The sequence below is a fragment of the Silene latifolia genome, chromosome 1 (genome assembly GCF_048544455.1).
Source record: "Silene latifolia isolate original U9 population chromosome 1, ASM4854445v1, whole genome shotgun sequence".
Taxonomy (NCBI): Eukaryota; Viridiplantae; Streptophyta; class Magnoliopsida; order Caryophyllales; family Caryophyllaceae; genus Silene; species Silene latifolia.
In genome coordinates this window covers 24,407,835-24,429,633 of record NC_133526.1, presented here as the reverse complement: position 1 = coordinate 24,429,633, position 21,799 = coordinate 24,407,835, and the positions used below count along the sequence as shown (strand labels likewise).

The following is a 21,799-nucleotide window of genomic DNA, read 5'->3' as shown; positions in this document are numbered from 1 at the left end:
AAAAACAAAATCTGAAATTCCGTTGCCGGGACTTGAACCCGGGTCTCTCGGGTGAGAGCCGAGTATCCTAACCAACTAGACTACAACGGATGTTGAATAATCTGTTACAAATATATTAATTGACCATGTTTTGGTAGTTTAGTTCAATAATCTACTGTTTTACTAAAGACAGATACTTGTATAAGAAGACAGTTATACAAATTTATCGCAAAATGAGATTTTAGTAAATCCATTTTACACAATATTTAAATGCATTTTACAACTATATACGAAGTATATTTGTATAAAAAGCCTTACACAAGACTGACTCGCTATTGAAAGGGAAAAAAAACAAAACTCACGCTATACAAATTATCATGGTGTACAAATGTACAATAGACCTCGCTGATAGCAGGGGTTATCTCGCTCCTTTCAACCCGTGATGTCGAGTCTTCCCTTTCAAGGCATGTGTACCAAATTCCCTTTGTGTCGAGCAAGGCCCATCCCACGAAAAGAGAAATGCAAATCCAGTTGGGCTAGGGCTAAGCATGAGTTGGTCCGGCCATACATGAAAAGAGTCGGTTCAGGTCGTGAGCTTCTAGACCGGTCCCTGACCAAGTCTAATGTACCAAGTAAGAAGATAATAGAGAACTCGGTTATGTGGACTTTAAGAACTGTAATTTATAGCATTATAACTTCAATGACTTTGTCGATTTCAAATGAACTTGCCCTAAACTGGTTAGCGGATGACGCGGGCGCGCAATTATCATTATCTTATAGCCGACAATAACATTTTCTGTTAAAGATAAACTGTGCGTTTTACTAATTTCTCGTACTTTCAACTTATATAATACATGTAACCTCCTACCTTCAAATCCAATTACTTAATTTACTTTGAGGTAAAATTTCTCAACGTTAACCGTCCATTATTGAAAATAGATAAAAAAAAAATATCAAACTAAAATATTTATATGTATTTCTTTCATACGGAGTATTATAATTTGTTACAACAAATATCGTCAACATATTGATGAAGAATAATTAAACATGGTTAAAAATAGTGTACTTGAGTTTGGAAAGGCAAATGAAATATTTAAATTTGAATAAACGGAGGAATATAGTACTTTCTCCTATGCTTATGAATTGTTTCCATTAGGTAAATGGGCAATTTCTAACAAAAAAAAAACTACATAAACAATTTTACACAAATATTATTGTAAAATTGCACTATTTTTCTTAATAACCCCATTTAAATAACTTTTGCCAACTATATATTTTGTAAGAAGGATTTCTCGGTTCTTATAGATGGTTTAATAGTAATATTTTACCGTAAATTATTTTCAGCGTGCATTACTTATTCTGACATAAACCAAAGCAAACAGAATGTGTCGTACAAGCACCACATTTTGGTGTGCATTGATCCCCATGTAAATATATAATGGTTGCCATATCACCAAGCACTAGCAAGAATGTCGTCATTTTGCTAAAAAAACCATACGACTAGTAGATGAGTGAGTTACTTAAAAGAGCATTCTCAAGAGGTCTTCATGTCTCAAGAGGAATTGATTAAATGAATTATTGTAGAAAACGCAGAAGTCATCTACCTAATCCAAAATGTTTTTCCTTCTAAGTTCTAACATAAGAAAATACGTTTCGAGTGTTCGACAATTATACCTTTCTTATAGAAAATCTCACTTTGTAGTAGTAGGAGTACATGTTTAATTTAAAGCAAACCCAAAGCATCATGCTACCAACTACCAACACGGGAATCGGTAATCACCATAGAAAGATGCATCTATTTTAAAACCATGCCCAAAAGAACAATTTCAGATAACGCAAATTCTTAAAACACGAGGTAGATGCATCTATTTCAAAACCATGCCCAAAAAAACGATTTCAGATAACGCAAATTCTTAAAACACGAGGTATGTAAATCTACATCGTATGACTTGACTCAATTAGTGAAGTTATGCGTGAATCATTACGGAGTCTTGGATAGTTGGATAGTTAGACTCATCCCAAAAGAACATTTGCCTATGATACCCTTTTGATTTAGAACTACCATTCTGATAAAACCGTGTCTAACAAATATACACTATTCACAAAGTTATTACCCTCATGTACGTAGTTTATAGGTTTATCTCAATCCATGGACACTTAGACCAGCTGGTAAGAGGTTATTCTAATTTAACGAAATGTCTCGTGTTCACGCGGGTGAATTTTACCATCCTAATAGTCCCACTTGACTCAAATTCGAACTAAATCTAATGGTAAATCATTATATTTCCAAAACGTAACCGCAAAATATTTTACAATAGGTCTTGGTATAGACGGGTGAGACGAACAGACGGGTAAAGACCTCTAATAAAATGGGTAGGGGGACAAGGTAGGGCACCCATGTACTTCCCACTTTATGGCAAATGAGTATTTTGTGAGGGCAAATGGTATCCGTCTATATATATAGACGGATAGTGTTTGTGAATATTTTATTACTCCGTATAATACTATAGTAATAAAAAAGGATATAAATCTACAAAATTTCCTACCAAATTCGACCCTACATCTCTTGAATCACTTCCAAAATTGGTTCCCTAAAATTTTAAGAAAGAATAAAACGAGTATAAAAATACAAGTACAGTGATCTCATCACACCTTACATATTCTTAGATGCTAAGTTGCTAACAACAACAACAACAACAACAACAATCTCTACTCTTTCATTCTCATATTTTCTGCGTTTACTTAACCCTTCTGTGTTTCTACTTTCTAGATCTCTCTCTTTCTCAAACCCCTTTACCTTCTCTTAATCCCTAACATCAGGTATTATTCAAATCCCCCCTTTTAATTTATGTAAAGATTCAACATTTTTATCATTTTAATGTTTTGTAATGTTTTTGGCATGTTGGGTAATTTGATTTTCTGCAAATTAGGTTTAAATTTGTTGATTTTTGACTATTTTTGGTGTTCTCTGATCTGGGTTTTTAGTATTTTAGGTTAATTTTGAATGTTGATTGTTTTTGAGGGGACTGTAATTTTAGACTGTTGTTTTTTAGGATAAAAGATCCTTGCTTTGTGGTTGAGCAATTTGTTTGGGTGATTGTTGAATTAGTAGTTTTGACATTATTGATCTGGAGTTTAGTAGATTCCAGCTCAATTTATGATCCTATGATCCTCATAGTGACCATGAGTGGGTTTTTTGTCCGAGGCACGGTTTTCGTGTCACAAATTTATGATTCTGGATTTTTTTTGGGGTGTTCTTTTGGTTTTCCTTGAGATATGATCGAATTAATTTCTTACGTCGTTATTTTGCGTTCATTTGAATTGATTGTGTGTAGTGATATTTGAACCTGGCTTTGGTTTTGCTGAATTTTTGGTGGACTAGCAATGATGTGACTCTGTGAGCTTTAAGTGGCTTGCTTATTTTTGCAGCAATTGTACTTGGTAAAATGTTTACTTTGTTTACCTGGTATGTTTTGGTTGGGGGTTAATGTGTCATGGTGCTCGAACTTTTTGATAACGTTTTTAGTTGGAAATTTGGAATAGTTTAGGATGCACTTCTGTTCCAGACTTCCAGTTTATTTTTGCGGATAACCTGAAAGATTTCTGACCAAGGAAGTTGGGGAAACATATGATACATTAAAGGCTTACCGGAAATAGGGGGAACATATGGCATTGGTACATATGTGGTTTACTGGAAATTGGGGAAGCAGTTAGGGAAACAAAGGATACACTATTATAGATCTATAAGAATCCTACTTGTATAGTTTATATTGAGGTGGTCTGGTGTACATTGACAGTTTGAGGTTTTGGGGGAGTAAATGAGATATTTTATAGAACGATTCGTAAAAGGGCGAGTGAGGGCTTTATGGAAGGAGAGGCCTGGCTCATTGATATTTACCTCATGTTTGGATAAAGGGAAAGGGGATAATCCTCTGTTTGGATACAAAAAAGGGGGCAATGAGAGGGGAGGAGGATGCAGGTGACGGAAAGGATGGTGGGGGAAGAAGAGGGGAGGGGTAATGAATTTGGGATGTTTTCCTTCCAAAATTCTCCCATGCTGAGGGATTTAAATTGTGTTGTATATGGAAAAATGAACCTCTCCTTTTCCCTCCAACCCAATTCCTGGAAAAAAAAGGATCTAAGGGAGGGTATATAGCCCATAGGGGGTTTGGCCCAATAGGCAGGTGGCGACTTGCTATTCTCCATTCAGGTACTTCAGACTTATGAAATGGGTTACCTGCCCGAGTGAATGAGTAATTTACTCATATTCTTTAGAAATTAGTCGATATACACATTTCAAAAAGCGAGACTTTGGAGGATATCGTCACATAGCTTTTAGTTTTGCCACTATTGTGAAAGAAGAAAAGGTTAACTTTTCATTGCTGGATACTCAGTAGGTTATTTGTTGGAATTTAATGGTGTACACCTGTGGATTTTACATTCCAAAGCTGAGAAGTCAAAAAACCTTATAAATCCATGTATCTTGTATGATTTTCATTTTTTTCCCACTTACACATTCCACGTTCCAAACTTATTTTGATGCTTTTGCAGATGGCAATGCAGGCAGAGAGTCCTGCTGATATTCCAGCCGCTCAGATTGTTGGGAATGCCTTTGTGGAGCAGTACTACCACATTCTTCACCAGTCGCCTGAGTTGGTTTACAGATTTTATCAAGATTCAAGTGTGTTGACTCGTCCAGATTCTAACGGTGTTATAACAACCGCCACGACAATGCAAGTATGTTTATATTAAGCTAATATCTTGATTTCTCTAAGTGCTAGTAGCTAGTTACAATATCAAATCTCTCATTTTGCTTGCCTTCTGGAAGGTTAGTTTTAAGTCAATTAAGTGAATCGAATTGTAACTTGAGGTAGGACGTGAAAAGTGGGCTGGGATTTGAGCTTATTGAGGATCAAACTTGTTAGATTGTCTTCGTCCACCTTTTGAAAGAGATTTAAATGAGGCTGCTTGGTAGTCTATTTAAATCTCCTGCCTATGTATTCGACTTAGATCTAACTAATTGGTTGGAACGCGTGTGGAATCTTATGCCTATGTCACTGTCTCCTTCGTTGCCAATCTCGCATACTGTCCTTATTCCTGTTGAGTGTATTGAGTCCTTTCAAAAGTCCAATCAAATGGTTCTCTTATGCAAACTTAAAGCTGAGAAGTCTTTTGACAATGTTTTCCAGGCTTTCTAACGTTCACTCTTAGAAGGATAGAGTAAATGAAGAAAGTGGTTGCTGATATGTAGCTCTGCTACTTTTTTAGTTGTTCTCCACAGTGCTTGTTAATGTTAGCACCCATGTGCCTCTAGAGATATTCGTCAAGGGGACCCTCTTTCTCCTTTTCATATTGGTTATGGACTTGTATTTTTTTTTTTGGCATTAAAAACTTCTATCCAGATTTTTGCCAATCTTGCTACGAAGTATTGGTTATGAGCACTTCTTAGATTTCCTGGTAAAGGTGCAGCAAATTCATTAATGATAATTTCTGTAAACTAAGAATATAATTGGCTTTCCAACTTTTTCCCAGCATCTGAGTATGTCAACTAAGTGTCAAATCAACTGCCCATGGGATATACATCAAGGAATGAGCAAATACTTTTCATGTACTCTTCATATTATTTTGCACACTCATGTCCGACACTCGGTAATGGATATGACATTAGCTGGGTCTGATTAACTTGTATGAAACTATGAACAAATGTTCTGAAATTTTGATTTGTCAGTACTGTCATCAGAATATTGGATCCCTTAGATTTACAAAATCTAATTTGAGTGCCCATATGGGTATTTATCAATTTGTTCTGTATATGAAGTGGCGGCCTTACTTATTGTTTAGTAATTTTACTTTATTTTTACTTTGTATCCATTCACACGAGATACCATGTTAGGCAACCCAAAATTATTATACATGTGGCTGTTTTTTTTTCCTCCCCCCCTCCATTTCATGTTATCATTAGTTCATTACCCTTTCTTTCTTCTTGGTATTGGAGGCATGGAGTTGATGCCTTGATGTGGGCTTCATTGCGTGTTAACCGTGAGATTTATGGGGATATCCTTGTTTCTCGAACCTCTTTGCTATTATACAGATCATGTTTGTGTTAATGATTGTCTCAGAATAATCTGCATGCATGATCAGAAGTGTTTAAACAACCCCTGCAGGGAATTAATGAGAAGATTCTGTCTTTGAATTACAAAGATACTATTGCGGAGATAAAGACTGCCGACGCCCAAGAGTCTTTGGGCGATGGCGTGGTCGTCCTTGTTACTGGATACTTAACTGGAAGCGACAATATAAAAAAGAAATTTGCCCAATCATTCTTTTTAGCCCCACAAGAGAAAGGCTTTTATGTCTTGAACGATGTCTTCAGATTTGTTGAAGATGAAGATACAAAGGAAGCTGTTTCAGCTCCAGCAGATGATACTATTGAAATTGTCCAACCTACCATTCAGACACCAGAGCCAGGTGCTCTATTTCTTACCTGTAATTTACTTGGCTGTTTTTGTTCACTAGTGATATCTATTTGACTAATTAAAATGGTGCAAAGGCTCATTATTCTCCGGCTTTGGAATATATTATAAAAAGCTAAATGCCTCAGTACACTCTCTATGCTTCTTGTATCATGAAGTAGTATAGCACTAATGAATTTTGCGATGCAATTTTTTTTATTGGTCATAACACGGGCTTAGGGCGCATACATCTAGGGTAGGAGTCATTGAGGAACTGGCCAACGGTTTCATGTTTCTTTTTGTTATTCAATTGTACTCCAAATTCACAAGTCAGTTTTGTTTTGTTTCCAGAGCAGCCTAGTCATGCTGCGGACCTTCCTGAACATGTCCAAGAGACCTTAACAGAGGAAGACCTTAATAATGAGCCAGAAGTATGTGATCCTGTAGATATCGAAGATAGATCAATACATGAGGAGGAGGTTGTTGAACCACAGCCTACTCATTTGGATCAGACTGAAGATGTGACTGTTACTTTAGTGCCATCTGCCTCTCAAGAGGATGAGCCCAAAAGATCATATGCAGCGATTGTAAGTTTAACGTTGACTTTGTCTATTGAATGCTTGATGTTGAATCTAGTGGCATTCTTACTGAAACTGTCAATTACAGTTGAAGGCAATGAGGACCAATCCATCACCTACACCAATCAGAGCACCTGCTAAGAATGCTAATGTTAAACGTCCCAGCAGCAATCAGGAAACAAGTGGTTATGTTAAACCCACACCAGTATCCGAAGCACCGGCTTCAAAAAGTGAAGCTCGGCCTGAAAAGATCGATGTCCTCGAAGAAGGTGCCTGATTCAACTCTTTTGGTCTTATCTTGTTCATGTCATATTCTACACGCAGATTTTTGTGATGCTGGAAACTAAGTTTAGCTCATGTATTGAAATGGAATGAGTCAAAGACTTGGAATAATGTCGTATTTGTCTTCTGGCTCAACTGAGTTACATATGTGAGTAGTTTGTGTTTTCGTGTGGAGTTTATTTGAAGATTTGTTTTGAAGTCTTGGTAAAATGGCCTAGCTACTCATCAAGGAGCACACAAGTCGGGGCACATATTATGATAGAAGTTCTAATGGTCAAAGCTGCATACATGAGATGCGCTGCATTTCTCTACTTTTTTTCCCTTTTTAGATGTGGGGAGTGGTTTAACAGCATTAAGGTTGGAGTGTACAGTCAGGTGATGTTAGAAGACGTTGGACACAATTGTATGGGTATAACCAATTTTAACTTCTTAGTTTTACCCTAGTCCAACGGGACATGGCTATTTGGAGTAAGGTGGGATTAAACAGAACCTTGTTGACAGAGCTCTTCATGGGACAGCCCATCCCCATACCACCGCACCAGCCAAAACACTACCCATACCCACTTCAAGGGGTGCAGGTGCAGTGCAATATCCATTTTTAGCTGGACCAAATGGCATCCCTGATTGACAATGAGATTCCTTTTTTTTTTTTCCCTAAACAAAGCTTTTCTGAATCTAGATGATTTTGAGTTGTGTTTTGATTTTTTCTTTTTTTTATCTGAAGGTTATTCTATATACGTGCGAAATCTGCCCCAAACTGCTACCTCTGCAGAAGTGGAGGAAGTTTTTGCAAAATTTGGGCCAATTAAGCAAGGAGGCGTTCAAGTGAGGAGTAATAAGGTATTGTTCTTGACGGCCAATCTTGATCCGTTGCTGTTTGTATCGTCCTCTGCTCTATCGCTTCATAACATCATCTATATCTTTCTGCCAATCAGCAAGGATTTTGCTTTGGCTTTGTAGAGTTTGAAGCAGCGGACTCCATGAATTCCGCAATTGAGGTATGGTGCAAGATCTGTCTATGCAACTGTGACATTGATAACATCTGTGTTGAGTTTGGCCTACTTTCTGTCTTTATGCTAGTAACCTCTTCTTCAATGTTGATGAAAAGGAAAAATGTAGGTTCTTTTAATCCAAGGTATTATAAAATGGCGGGACTAGGATTGGATAATGGGCTTTCGAGTTTTGTCAAAAGTATTTTCTACGGCAAAAGTGTAAACATTTAAAATTAAACTTCAACAAATTCAGTGCTTGTAAAACTTGGGAAATTTGGAGGAGAACACTCATGCTGTGAGTCAAACCTGTAACCTCAGGGAGGCAAGGACTAATTACGTGCTAAATAGATTATATTGGTTTTTAAACGGCTATAGATTCAAATTAAACCCCACGAACATCCACTGAAACCGCCACTGGGGTATTACGTGCTAAATATTTGTGATATTTGTTTCGTGATCCATCTGGAATAATTGTAATTGGATGCTGCTCCTGTGTTGTTTTGACACAAAGAGAGTTTTTAGATGGCCTATTCTGAAAATTGTGCTGAGAATTAACAACGAATGATGGCTACTTCACTGCTAAAAGAAGTAATGCAGTCCATTTGCCTTTATACACATGCGAAGAACACTGAGTCGTTGGCTTGACTGGAGATATAAAGTAGATAACATTATACATTGCAAGTCTAGTTCCAATTAGTGTTTGCTCAAGTGTGTCCTATAATAGCTTCCGTTGGCTAGCTTAGTCTAGGTGGCGAGTTGTTGAGCGATGATACTCGTGATTTTCTAAGAATAGACACTTAGTTGAAATACTTGATGTAAGAGTTCTTTGTGCCATCTTTCAGGCCTCGCCGATTTTAATAGGGGGGCGTAAAGCCACTATCGAAGAGAAGAGAACTACATCTAGAGGTAAATTATACCTTGCGATCACAACTGACTTCTTTTACTTCAAAAGCTTGCCTTTATAGGTAGTGTCACTAGCAATGACGAATTATTTTTTCACGTCTCAGGTCCGGCGAGCCCTAACAATGGAAGAGGAAGGTACCCTTCTTCGAGGGGTGGATTCCGAAACGAAAGCTTTAGAGGGCGTGGGAATTTTAGTGGAGGTCGCGGTTATGGTAGGAGTGACTTCAGAGGTTCGGGCGAGTTTTCAGGACGACCCAGAGGCCCAGCTGGGAAGGGATCCGAGGGCTACCAGCGCGTCGATCAGAATGGGACCCGTCAAGGCGGGCCTGCGCAGGTTTGAAACCAAATAGGAGAGTTGAAAAATGGGAGTATTTGTTTTCCTTGGCATACAAGAGTGATGAGTTTCTACGGTTAAGTTTTTAGGATTAGACTTATGCAAGATCACTTGATTTTCATAATTGCGGCTTTTCGGTTGCTTTTCATTTTTCTTAATTTATCAATTTTAAATCGTGATGATTTTTTTTCCTCTAATAGTAAGACCCTATGATATGTCGACCTATATTTAACCTTTTCTTTTTGGTTGAAGCAAGCAAGCAAGCACTGAAATTTATTGCCCAAGTTTTATTTTCGCCCGAGAAAAAAATCATCGCAAATTTATTGGTTTTGGTGAAACATTTAACGAAATAGGGTCTGTAGTCTATACAGTTGGAAGCTTGGGAAGGAGGAGGACCTCCAATTCGCATGGCGTGTTTATAGGTTAACAAGACCCAGAATTGAGAAACGCTTGCTAATCTAAAACAGCCATGCGTAGGGGTTGGTTTAATGAAAAGGACACTCCTGACCTCGCCGTCTTTGATTCTCCCTTCCAAGTTCCAACACAATATCAGATCCTGCTTCATCAACCTTGATTGCTAATACAAATGAATCCTCTTGTGAGTATATAACAGAAGTAAAATGCCCATCACATGGAAAGCTCAAATCTTTTCATTGCAAATTCCATCTCGTGCTTTTTTTGTTTGAAAAAGTGGAGTATTGTATTTCCGTAAATAATATTACTACATAAATATAATAATACAAATGAGTAAACAATAATATAGAAGAGAGTAGAGAGAAAAGATGTATCCTGGGTCAAATCGCGCTATAATCCGAGCAATTATCCACTTCTTGGTCAAATCGCGCTATAATCCGAGCAATTATCCACTGGGTCAAATCGCGCTATAATCCGAGCAATTATCCACTTCTTGGTCAAATCGCGCTATAATCCGAGCAATTATCCACTTCTTGTGTTCGTTACTTTCTGTTTGTGTGCCTTAAAGGTCGTTAAAAGTTTGCTAAGCTTTCATAACTCGTATCATTAGTGGTATTAGAGCTTCGGCTCTGGCTTTCTTTAAACCAAGATGGTCTTACGAGGGCGATAGATATGGGAAGTTACTAGACCTGGCAAACAGATCCGGTCGTGTCGTGTTCGTGTCAACTTTAAACGGGTCATCACAACCTCAATCCTAACCCAACCCAATTACATAAACGGGTCATTTTTCTCAACCCTAACCCAACCCATTTAATTTTTTCATAACCCAACCCGACTTGTTTAACCCATTTATCTTTTAGCAAGTCATTTTTAACCTACTTAACCCATTTAACCAAATAAACTAAACTAAGCTTTATAGCCATATTATCCCAAAGATGATTAATTTAAATAAACGTTTTTAAATTGTTTGTTTGGATTATTGATTCAACCCAAATATATTATGAAACTTTTAAATAAACGGGTTATTCGTGTCGGGTTCGTGTCAAAAGAGCTCAACCCTAACCCGACCCATTTAAATTTCGTGTTGTGTCTGTGTCAACCCAATTACTTAAAATGGGTCACATAGTCTTAACCCTAACCCTCTAATTTCGTGTCGGGTTCGTGTCGTGTTTTTGTATCGTGTCAATAATTGCCAACTCTAGAAGTTACAACGAGGATGTTTTGCTTAGTTTGAGATGGTCCATTACGGGCAAAAAGGTGGAGTCTTTAAAATTTGTCAAAGATTCAGGGGAGAATTTATAAAACTGTTGAGGAGGTTAATGCTGAAGGAAGTTATTTTTGTGTAAGGAGGGTGGTGGGGTGGAAGGCACGAGTTGAGGCGACACAAGCTAATATGGCACAAGAAGATTTTGAAATTCAAAGGGACGAACAAGTTGCAGATTCGCATCGAAGATGGTTCTACACCATATTCCAATTCGTTGCTAATGTTCATCTTCAATTGCGCATCTTGATCAGATTCGTCTTTGAACCCGATGGGTTGAGTTTTCAAGAATTGAGGACAACTTCTTCCTTAGAGGGAAGGGATGATACAAATGTGATTTAATTAATCCGTAGTTTAGTCGAATAAAACTAATTATAGGATTAGATTTAATTAGCGGCCAGTGTGTTGAATAAGATTAGCAATTAGATTGAGTTATTGAATAAAAACAACGTGTTTCGTTTATAGTTGTAAACATTGTTCGACGAGTTCGTTCCAAAAATAGTTATAGTTTGACGCGTTTTCAAGCTTTAACACGAGTTATAGTCAATGTCTTGCTTATAATTCACCATTATTCATTCTATATGTCTAGATCGAATAAATATCCCATTAGTTCGATTTCTAGACAGATTTCAAAGCAAATATCCCATTATTTTGAGATCTTCACGTATTTTGAAGCAAATATCCCTTTTATCGTTATTGTTCTTTATAATTTAAAACCGCTTTCGTGCAATTTTCGTATCATAAGTGGCGCTTTCTTAAATGAGATAACGTCCCCACTGCACTGGTTACCCAATAATACGTTCCTCTCCCAAGATACGAACCAATGACCGTCCGGTGCTCAATAATAATTTAAAGATAAACTAATTATTTGTATATAATAATTTATAGTAATTAGACGAATAGACGATAATAATATAACCAAAATAATGAATGCCATAAATCAAAATTGGCCGTTGGTATTTTTTGCCAATTCACACGTTACACATAGTTTGTATGTACCACATTTGTTCATAAACTTAATACTCGTAAATAAATCATCCTTTTAAATACGAGTAAAATTTATCATATAAAAATATCCTTATAACTCATAAGTCATTAAAATTAAAGGAATGTAAATGGTCCATTAAACCATATTTGAATTCTTGGTCAAATAATAAATCTCATATGTTATATTCTTAAATCACATTAAATATTTATGAGTATTACTTTTTCGGTATCGCTTCCAGTTAATGTATTATACAACAACTTATTTAAAGTAGTTGAGCTTTGTTACAAAGTTATCGAGTTTTATTAATAAAATTACCGAGCTATGGTACAAAGTTATTGAGCTTAACAGAATAATTATTAAACTCAATAATTTCGTAACATAGCTCAATAACTTGTAAAATTGCTCAACAACTTTGTGTAAGAGCTCAATAACTTTGAGGCGGTTGTACAATGCTATTATACAACTGATGATAGGATAGTATTTGTGGTATCTCTTCACGTGCTCCATTTGATACATGTATCATATAAACGTACACTTTTATTGTATATGTGAGTCTCTGACCATGTTTATTAATAAACCATTTTATATTATACGTATTCATTTTAGCATTTTTGTACTCAACTTTTGGTTGGGGTGAAAAGTGGGTTCATATAATTGAGGGAGAATTATTTACAACAAATTATAAAATAGTCTTTTAATAAGTTAGTAAAAGACGGACTTTTAACTAGCATAAAGGGCAAATAATCAGTTAATCTGAAATAGAAAAAATATACATGATACATTACCAATTTGTCACATTTTCTTCTAAATTAACACACTATTAATTAAATTCTAAGATCTCTAATTGGTATATTCTATCCACCCCGGTCATTTATTTTCTTTTGTTTTTGACATAAAAACCAAGAAAAGATGAGCGGACCAATTATTGATGACAAGTTGACCAAATTGAATGTGAAAGATCAAATTACCCATAAAAAATATTCCTAAAATAGAAAGGTAAACAATTAACTGAGACACCAAAAAATGAAATATATAAATAATTGACCGGGACGGAGGGAGGGACTGCAGGAGGGGCGTCTAAGGCCATGAGAAACCACGGGTGACGGATCGGGGCGTCCAGTTTTGGCCACAGAATTTACAAATTTTATTGATGAAATTAATTATAAATATTTAGGACCTCATTTTTTGTGTGCACGCCTTCATTTACTTTAACAGGCGTGAGAGGGAGTATAAATAAAGTGGAGAACCGGTCATCTCTTAAGTTACAAAGTTGTTGACAAAATGGCTTGCAACCAAAACACCCTTCTTATTATTCTCATCTTACTTTCGTCTCGTCTTTCCATATTCTTGGTACAAGCGGAGATCGACAAAGCACTCATCCGAGATATGTGCGCCCCTACATTCGCTCCAAAGACATGTTTTAATTGCATCGTCTCTGTAGCTCACGACATGGCCGTCGTGGATGAACTGGGAGTCATCATAGCAATGCTACGGTGTGCAGAAGGCGCGACTTCTGATTCTATAAAGGTCACTAAAGATATTGTTGAGCGAACAATGGATGGCAATAAGGTAAAAACCGTGCTCAATTCTTGTATAACAAATTTCAAAGACGTGAAGAACCATGTTGGTCATATTAAAGAACAAGTTTTGGATGGCTCATTTGAGGACGCTAACATTGTAATTTATCAGACCGTCTTTCAACAGATTAAGGCTTGCAACTCGTCGGTCCAACCACTTGGATCTGCTGTTCCTCGTATTGTGGCTTTAGAGATGAATCGTGTTAATATTGATTTTATGATTGCTTATCAATTAATTCATGGGTGACAAAAGCTCTAGATTAATCAAGAAAATTAATCGAGAAAATCTATAATTTGTTTTATATGCTCGGTTCTAAATTTTAAGTCACATTTTATATGGAAAAATGAAATAAAACTAGATTTTGTGTCTGGTAATGTTCATACTTTAGACTACTTTACTTTTCTTCGATTTTTTTTCTTTCTATCATAAAGATAAACAAATGAATGGAATGAAAGGAGGTAAAAATTATCGGGTTAGGATTCCTCCTTAGACATCAAGGAACTCGAAGTCTACAATTATTAATGCATGTCGATCAAAACGAACATTTACGACTGAATACTATGGTACTAGGCCTCAAATTTGAGTCACAGACTCCCAACACATACTTCTACAATAATGTTCATGAGCGCAATTCTCTCGCTCGACAGACCGTTTTTGAGTTATTAGAGGTGACAATCATTCCTAGTGTGGCATACGGCATACCCATACTAGTGTCGGGAATATAGTTAACGCATCTTACATAGAGTTATAACTTATACCAAGTATAAATAAAGTTAGATTAGGGACGTTCGGGAAGAAAAATATCAAGCCCAAGTAAAAATAAGCTTGCAAGGCGGGCCACGTGAGACTCACCCGATTGGGTGGCTAAATGGCCTATCGACCAAAACTACCCTACCTATCCTCACCAACTTACTGCAAGTTCATATTGGTAGATCTATTGAAAATACTAAATGAGATTACGCTACTCGGTGGTACTGAAAACTCTAATTTGATATCCAAAATCCATCTCCTGATTTTCTCGGAGCTGATTTTTGGACAAAATTGTACAAGTTATATGATCGTGTAAAAATGGAAAGAAATAGTTAATCCGATACCAAATTCAATATTTTCTTTTAATTAACACAATTCCATGTATTTTATATTTTCATTTATATATTGTTGATTGAGCGAGGGGGAGTTGAGAGTATAATCAACAAAATGACTTGCAACAAAAACATTATCATAATTACTTTAATATTAATCTCGACATGTATTGCATCATCTTTTGTACAAGCCTATGTTGACGCGGATCTCGTCAATAAAATGTGCGGCATTACTACCTCCGATCAGGAAGCGTGTTTTAATTGCGTCGATTACATTGGCCGCAATACGGAAATTTCAACAATCTCTAGTGTTATCGACGCAACCCTACAATGTGCCGAAGGTGCTACCAACGATCTCATAATCGTCACAAAAGACATTGCCAGCCGCCAAGCTGACGGAAGGGTACAACAGGCGCTTAACGATTGTCTCGTGTATTTCCAAGTAGTTCTCAAGGATAGTACCGTTGTTCGCCAAGAAGTGAATCGTGGATCGTTTCCCCAAGCAAAGGCTTCATTGTATGAGGAAATTTTTCAGAAATTTGGACTTTGCACCACATTTCTACAGCAGGAGGGAATTACACCGCCGCAAACTGTGATTTCAGGGATGAATCAAGTTAGAACTGATTATAATATTACTTATAAATTACTTGATAATGCGGATTAGATTGCTACCTCATCATGTACTCTCTTCGTTCAAGCCAATTTAATTTCATTAAAATACAACTTAAAATATATATTGAATAAATGTATAAAATTAACTTGAATGAAAGAAGTAAATTTTAAGTGACGAGTGTTCGCATTTTGTGTCATTGACGTAATTGCTAAATCCCGCACACTGTTTTACTTAATCCCGCACGCTTTGCCTCTATTATTCCAATATTACCCTTCATCCTAAAACAAATTAAAAAAAAATTCCTCTTTTTCTCTCTACAATCTTAACCAATCGCTAATAATTCGATAACTATGGATATTAATCGCACATATTACGAGTAATTTCATTGTAGTTGTTAAGATTATGAAAGGGAGAGAATTGCATAAAGGAATTGTATTATTGAATTGTGATCTCATGAGAATACATGGACACGATATATATAAAAGACGACGATACTTTAAACCCTAGACGATGGCCGTCGTAACTTGTAACCTAACCCTAATGATAGTCGGCCCTAATGAGCCTAATATCCTAATAGTAGTAACAACAATTTTCTTAATAGACGGCTTTAATCGATGGATGTTTTTTAATTACGGATTTCACAAATTAAAAAAAAAATCGTTTCTTCTACAATTAACCAAATTATCAATGGTGAGACTTAAGCAAATTAAACGATCCATGTTTTTTAATGAGAATTGAGATGCATCTTGTTTATGCATATCATGATGTCGCATGACTGCACATTGACGGAAGAGAGATTCCTCGTGTTTGCACAATTGCACATCATACAAGGGCCTGTAACTTGCGTTTTCTTTGGGAAACAATCCTTAACCACCAATCCTGCCACCACCCCTTGCCGTCGACTTTCCGTCGCAGACGTCCCCTTTCCCTCTCTCCATCGTCGGCATCGTGGCACTTTAGGGAATTTCTTGTTTTTTAGGTTTTTATTTGTCTCTCTCTTGATGGGGGTGAGAAATGAGAGGGCTAAACTCGGAACAAGGCGACAAAATGGGCGGGATTTAGTAAATTGTGTGCCGAAATTAATTCAAAGTTTGTGACTTTTTTACATTTATTCCGATTTTGCATTCTTTTTAAGAAAAGCTTTTTAATACATTGCGTATCATAGATATGGAAACATATCGGTAATATCGACATATGATTAGATTACGATATGAAATATATCTTAGAATATAATGTATATTGTATAGGTTATTTAGTTGCTATATTTAAGGAGATATTTTAGGAGTGTAATGTGTATATATTGTACCAATGTTATACGTATGATCAATAAGAAATATCCTTCATCATTCTTTCTGTTTCTCTCGATTTTCATGGTATCGGAGAGCTAGGTTAATTAACACAAATCTCAAAATTAAAATACTCAAACACCAAAGAGCCATCATGCCAGGAGACGAAGGCAAGGGCTCGAAAAGCAAAATCATTCCCACCACTTCTCCTCTTTACCTTCACCAATCTGATAGTACTAGTCTCATGTTGACACAAATCATCTTTAATGGTGATAATTACGACTTATGGGCACCGACTGTAAGAAATGGTCTGGATGCGAAAAATAAGTTGGCATTCATTGAAGGGAAGGTAAAAAAGCCAATCGTGGACAAAGAAGAGGACAATGTTGAGTCCGTGGCTTGGAGATAGTGCAATGCCATGTTTAAAGCATGGTTGCGGAATGTAATCGACATTAAATTACATCCAAGTATCGCCTTTGAGTAGGCCGCCTCAGAGGTATGGGAAGAATTGAAGAATAGGTACTCTGCCGGAAACGCACCAAGAGTACACCAGTTAAAAGGGGATCTCGCAGAGTGCAAACAAGGAAGGTTATCCGTGGTTGAATACTACACGAAATTGAAGACGATTTGGGACGAACTTGCAAATTACAGCAAGACCCCAAATTGTACTTGTGGAGCAGCAGTCGAAATTGCTAAGGAGAAGGAAGAAGAAAAAGTCCATCAATTTTTGATGGGACTCGATAACAAATTATACGGACATGTCCGTAGCAACTTGTTGATGGAAGACCCCATCACTTCTTTACCTCGCGCATATGCATTGGTGTTGCGCGAAGAAAGGCACTCAAGTATAACGAAGGAAAAAGAAGAAAGCAATGAACCTGCGATGGCAATGAAGTCCTATGGAGCAGCGAAGGGAAAAGAGAGCTATTCAAAGAAGGATGGACGAAGCAGAATCACCCCCGTATTGCAATCACTGTGGAAAGTATTATCACACGGAGGACAATTGCTATGACAAACACGGCTATGAGACCGTGAAAGCAAGAGAAAGAGGAAGAGGCAGACGTGGGGGATATGGCAGAGGACGTGGTCGAGGGAGGTCGCAATGACGAGGACAGAAAGACAATTATCAGGCGAATGCAGTAAGCAATTCGTCCAGTGCAAAAGAAGGAGAATAGTCCAAGAAAAACGCGACCTTCACCAGTGAAGAAATAGAGAGAATTCGTTTTTTGCTCAATGCGAGTCCTGAAGGTAGTGACAAATTGACAGGTATGCATACTAAAACTGATCGAGAATGGTTATTTGATAGTGTTGCTTCGCACCACATGACAGGAAGATGAAATTGTCTTACAAATGTTTGGGTCGAAGAGCCGTCTAATGTAGGGTTACCAGACGGGCGACAAATCAAAGCACGGGAGCATGGTGAAGTCATGTTGAGCAATAATTTCATATTGGAAGATGTGTTATATGTGCCCACGTTAACGTGTGATCTAATATTGGTGCAATAGTTAATTTATGAAAACAATTGCGTTGTAACATTTTTCCCTGACTATTGTGTAATGCAGGATCAGGTTTCGAGGATGGAGATTAGACGGGGTGAGCACCATGATGGGGTTTACAAGTTGAAGTCGAGTAAAGTGGAGACCGTGAGGAAGGTGTCCATGTCGAAGGATGGAGAACTTTGGCACAAAAGACTTGGACATCCGTCAAGGAGTAAATCGTTTTCCTTTTCTGAGTTAGTTAATTACAATTTGAATTGGGATTCTAGTCAATTTTGTGATTCTTGCTGTAGAGCTAAACAAACACGTAATTCGTTTAGCTTGAACAATAAAAGGTGTGATGAATTGTTTGGTTTAATTCATGTGGACATTTGGGGAAAATACCCTATTGCTAGTTTATCTCGAGCCCATTATTTCTTGTCTATAGTAGACGATTATAGTCGGAGTGTGTGGATTTATTTAATGAAAGAGAAAAGTGAGGCGAGTAAATTCATGAAAATTTTCTGCAAAATGGTTAAAACTCAATTCAACAAACTCGTTAAGATCATTCAAAGTGACAATGGAAGTGAGCTTTTATCCGGGAAAATGAAGAATTATTATGAGAATAATGGGATTCTATTTCAAACTAGCAATGTCGACACCTCACAACAAAACGGGAGAGTTGAGAGAAAACACCGTCACATCCTTGAAAAGGCTAGGGCATTGCGATTTTCGGGTCATCTACCCATTCAGTTTTAGGGAGAGTGTGTTTTGACATCAGCTTATCTCATAAATCGAATACCAACCCCTTTACTTCAAAATAAAACTCCATATGAAATTCTATATCAAAAGAAACCAAACTTGACCAATCTCAAAGTTCTCGGTTGTTTGTGCTATGCCCACAATAAAGATAAACCTCGTGACCAGTTTGGGGAACTGGGAAAGCGATGTTTGTTCCTAGGATATCCACAAGGGAAGAAAGGGTGGAAAATGTATGATTTGAATGCTCAACAGGTGTTCGTCTCACGAGATGTAATGTTCTTTGAACATGTCTTTTCTTTCTATGAACCGAGTGAGTCACACAAGCAAACAAGTAACACGGGTGAACAAGCTGTTTATGTTGAGGATAACTCGGAATTAGTAGAGGAAGAATATGTCGAGAGTGATGTAGAAAGAGCAGCATCGAATAGTGGAGGGCATAACGAAACAGAGGGTCGAAGTGAGCAAGATTCTTTGAATGAGTCAAATGAAAATGGAGGCAGTACAAATATAGGCGATGAAAATGGTTCCACACAAAATACATAGAATGAGAGGGTTGGTCGAGGAGCTCGAGAACGACGGGAGCCATATTGGAAGAAGGACTATATTTGCAAGTCGACAAGAATTGTAAAACCCATCGTCAGTGTTCATCTCGATCAATCGAAGTCAACGAAATCAGGTACTCGTTATCCTCTAGTTAATTATGTTGAAACCAATTGTTTTTCCAATTCCCACAAAATTTTTCTAACAAAAATTGATGAGATAAAAGAACCAGTTTTTATCATAAGGCAGCCAAAGATGCGAAATGGAGGGAGGCGATGAATAAAAAAATAGAAGCGTTGGAAAATAATGGGGTTGGAAGATCGTGCAACTACCGAATGGGAAGAAACCCATAGGTTGTAAATGGGGATACAAAATGAAATACAAAGTTGATGAGAGAGTTGAACGGTATAAGGCACGGTTGGTGGCACAAGGGTTCACTCAACTGGAAAGAATTGATTACCATGAGACTTACGCTCCGGTGGCAAAGATGACGAGTGTTCATTGTCTATTGACCGTAGCATTAGCAAAGAAGTGGAGTATTGAGCAATTGGACGTCAATAATGCGTTTTTACATCGAGATTTAGAAGAAGAGGTATACATGAGAATACCACAAGGTTTTGAGCGAAAGGGGGAGAATCGAGTTTGCAGATAATTGAAGTCTATCTATAGCCTAAAACAAGCATCCCGTAATTGGTTTGCAAAGCTTACGCAATTCTTAGTGAGGCATGATTTCGTTCAATCCTTGGCCGATTATTCTTTATTTACCTATAATAACGGAAAGGTCTTCATTAGAATTCTAGTCTATGTCGATGACACGATAATAGTGAGCAACAACGAAGAAGAAAGTGGAAGGTTTAAGGCTAGTCTCGATAAACATTTTGGAATTAAAGATTTGGGTCGATTAAAATACTTCTTGGGAATCGAAGTAGCACATGGGTCGAAAGGACTGTTTTTGAACCAACGAAAATATGCGTTGGGGATAATAGAGGAAGCGGGAATGAATGGAGCAAAACCCTTATATACACCCATGTTGCAAAATCACCAATTGGATCTAGCTAGAAGTGATTTATTGAAAGATGCAATGAAATATCGCAGACTAGTTGGGAGGTTGGTTTATTTAACCATCACGAGGCCGGACCTAGTCTATTCCGTCCACATGTTGTCTCGGTTTGTGAGTGAACCACGAAAGGAGCATTGGGACGCTGCTTTAATAGTAGTGCGCTATGTCAAAGCGAATCCGAGCAAGGGGATAAACCTAAGTAGAGATACAAACTTGGAGTTACGAGGGTATTGTGACTCAGATTATGGACGATGTCCATTGACAAGACGGTCTTTGAGTGGGTATTTTGTTTCGCTTGGCTCGTCACCCGTATCATAAAGAGCGAAGAAGCAAGCTACGGTATCAAGATCAACAGCAGAAGCAGAGTATCGTGCTATGGGTAGTGCGACAAGTGAATTGATTTGGTTGAAGTCGTTCTTAGCCTCGTTAGGGGTGTTTCACATGAAGCCCATGGAGTTGTGTTGTGACAATCAAGCGGCGATTCACATAGCAAAGAATCCAGTGTTTCATGATAGGATAGAGCGCATAGAGATCGACTATCATTTTGTTAGACATCATCTCATGGAGGGCACGATCAAAACGGTACATGTTCGAAGCAAAGAACAAGTGGCAGACTTGTTCACGAAGGCATTGGGAGGAGAAACATTCGACTATTTGCAAGACAAGTTAGGACTCGGTTTACCCGGAGGTCCAAATTGAGGGGGAGTTGGAAACCATATCGGTAAATATCGACATATGATTTGATTACGATATGGAATATATCTTAGAATATAATGTATATTGTATAGGTTATTCAGTTGCTATATTTGGGGAGTGTAATGTGTATATATTGTACCTAGGGGTGCTAACGAGCCGAGCCGAGCCTGAGCTTGGCTTTGCTGGGCTTGTGCTCAAGAACTAAAACTCGATCTCGAGCTTACCCGAGCTTGTAGAAAATGTGCTCGATATCAAGCTTGCGAGCTTTAACGCGAGCTCGAGCCGAACTCGAACTCAAATCGAGCCTATATATAATGGTTAGTTTTTGATTTTTTTTCTTCCGATATTTTCAATAACAAGGCTTGAAGGTTAAATGTAAAATATTTGACAAATCAGTGAGACATTTGATATACGTGATATAAAGATATAATTATGATAAAATATTTTTATAAAATATGAGCAATATCTTATTTAATCACATAAGTTCGAGCCGCTCACGAGCTTTCCGAGCCGAGCCAGCGTTT

The 21,799-nt window shown here is 37.4% G+C and overlaps 2 protein-coding genes and 1 non-coding gene across 3 annotated transcripts; 2 read left to right on the top strand and 1 right to left on the bottom strand.

The window, feature by feature from the left end:
• Positions 1-17: 17 nt before the first annotated feature.
• TRNAE-CUC (transfer RNA glutamic acid (anticodon CUC)) lies at positions 18-90 on the bottom strand. Its single transcript has one exon. It is a non-coding gene; the product is annotated as a tRNA-Glu (tRNA).
• Positions 91-2,532: 2,442 nt separating this feature from the next.
• On the top strand, positions 2,533-9,804 carry LOC141601440 (nuclear transport factor 2-like). The gene is made up of 9 exons (XM_074421726.1): positions 2,533-2,799; positions 4,531-4,716; positions 6,144-6,447; positions 6,783-7,018; positions 7,098-7,278; positions 8,016-8,131; positions 8,227-8,289; positions 9,126-9,189; positions 9,291-9,804. The coding sequence occupies exons 2-9, from the start codon at positions 4,531-4,533 to the stop codon at positions 9,524-9,526; spliced, it is 1,386 nt and encodes a 461-aa protein (XP_074277827.1). The 5' UTR covers positions 2,533-2,799; the 3' UTR covers positions 9,527-9,804.
• Positions 9,805-16,896: 7,092 nt separating this feature from the next.
• Positions 16,897-18,976, top strand: LOC141642178 (uncharacterized). Its single transcript, XM_074450896.1, has 3 exons — positions 16,897-17,091; positions 17,227-17,724; positions 18,305-18,976. The coding sequence occupies exons 1-3, from the start codon at positions 16,897-16,899 to the stop codon at positions 18,974-18,976; spliced, it is 1,365 nt and encodes a 454-aa protein (XP_074306997.1).
• Positions 18,977-21,799: the final 2,823 nt, after the last annotated feature.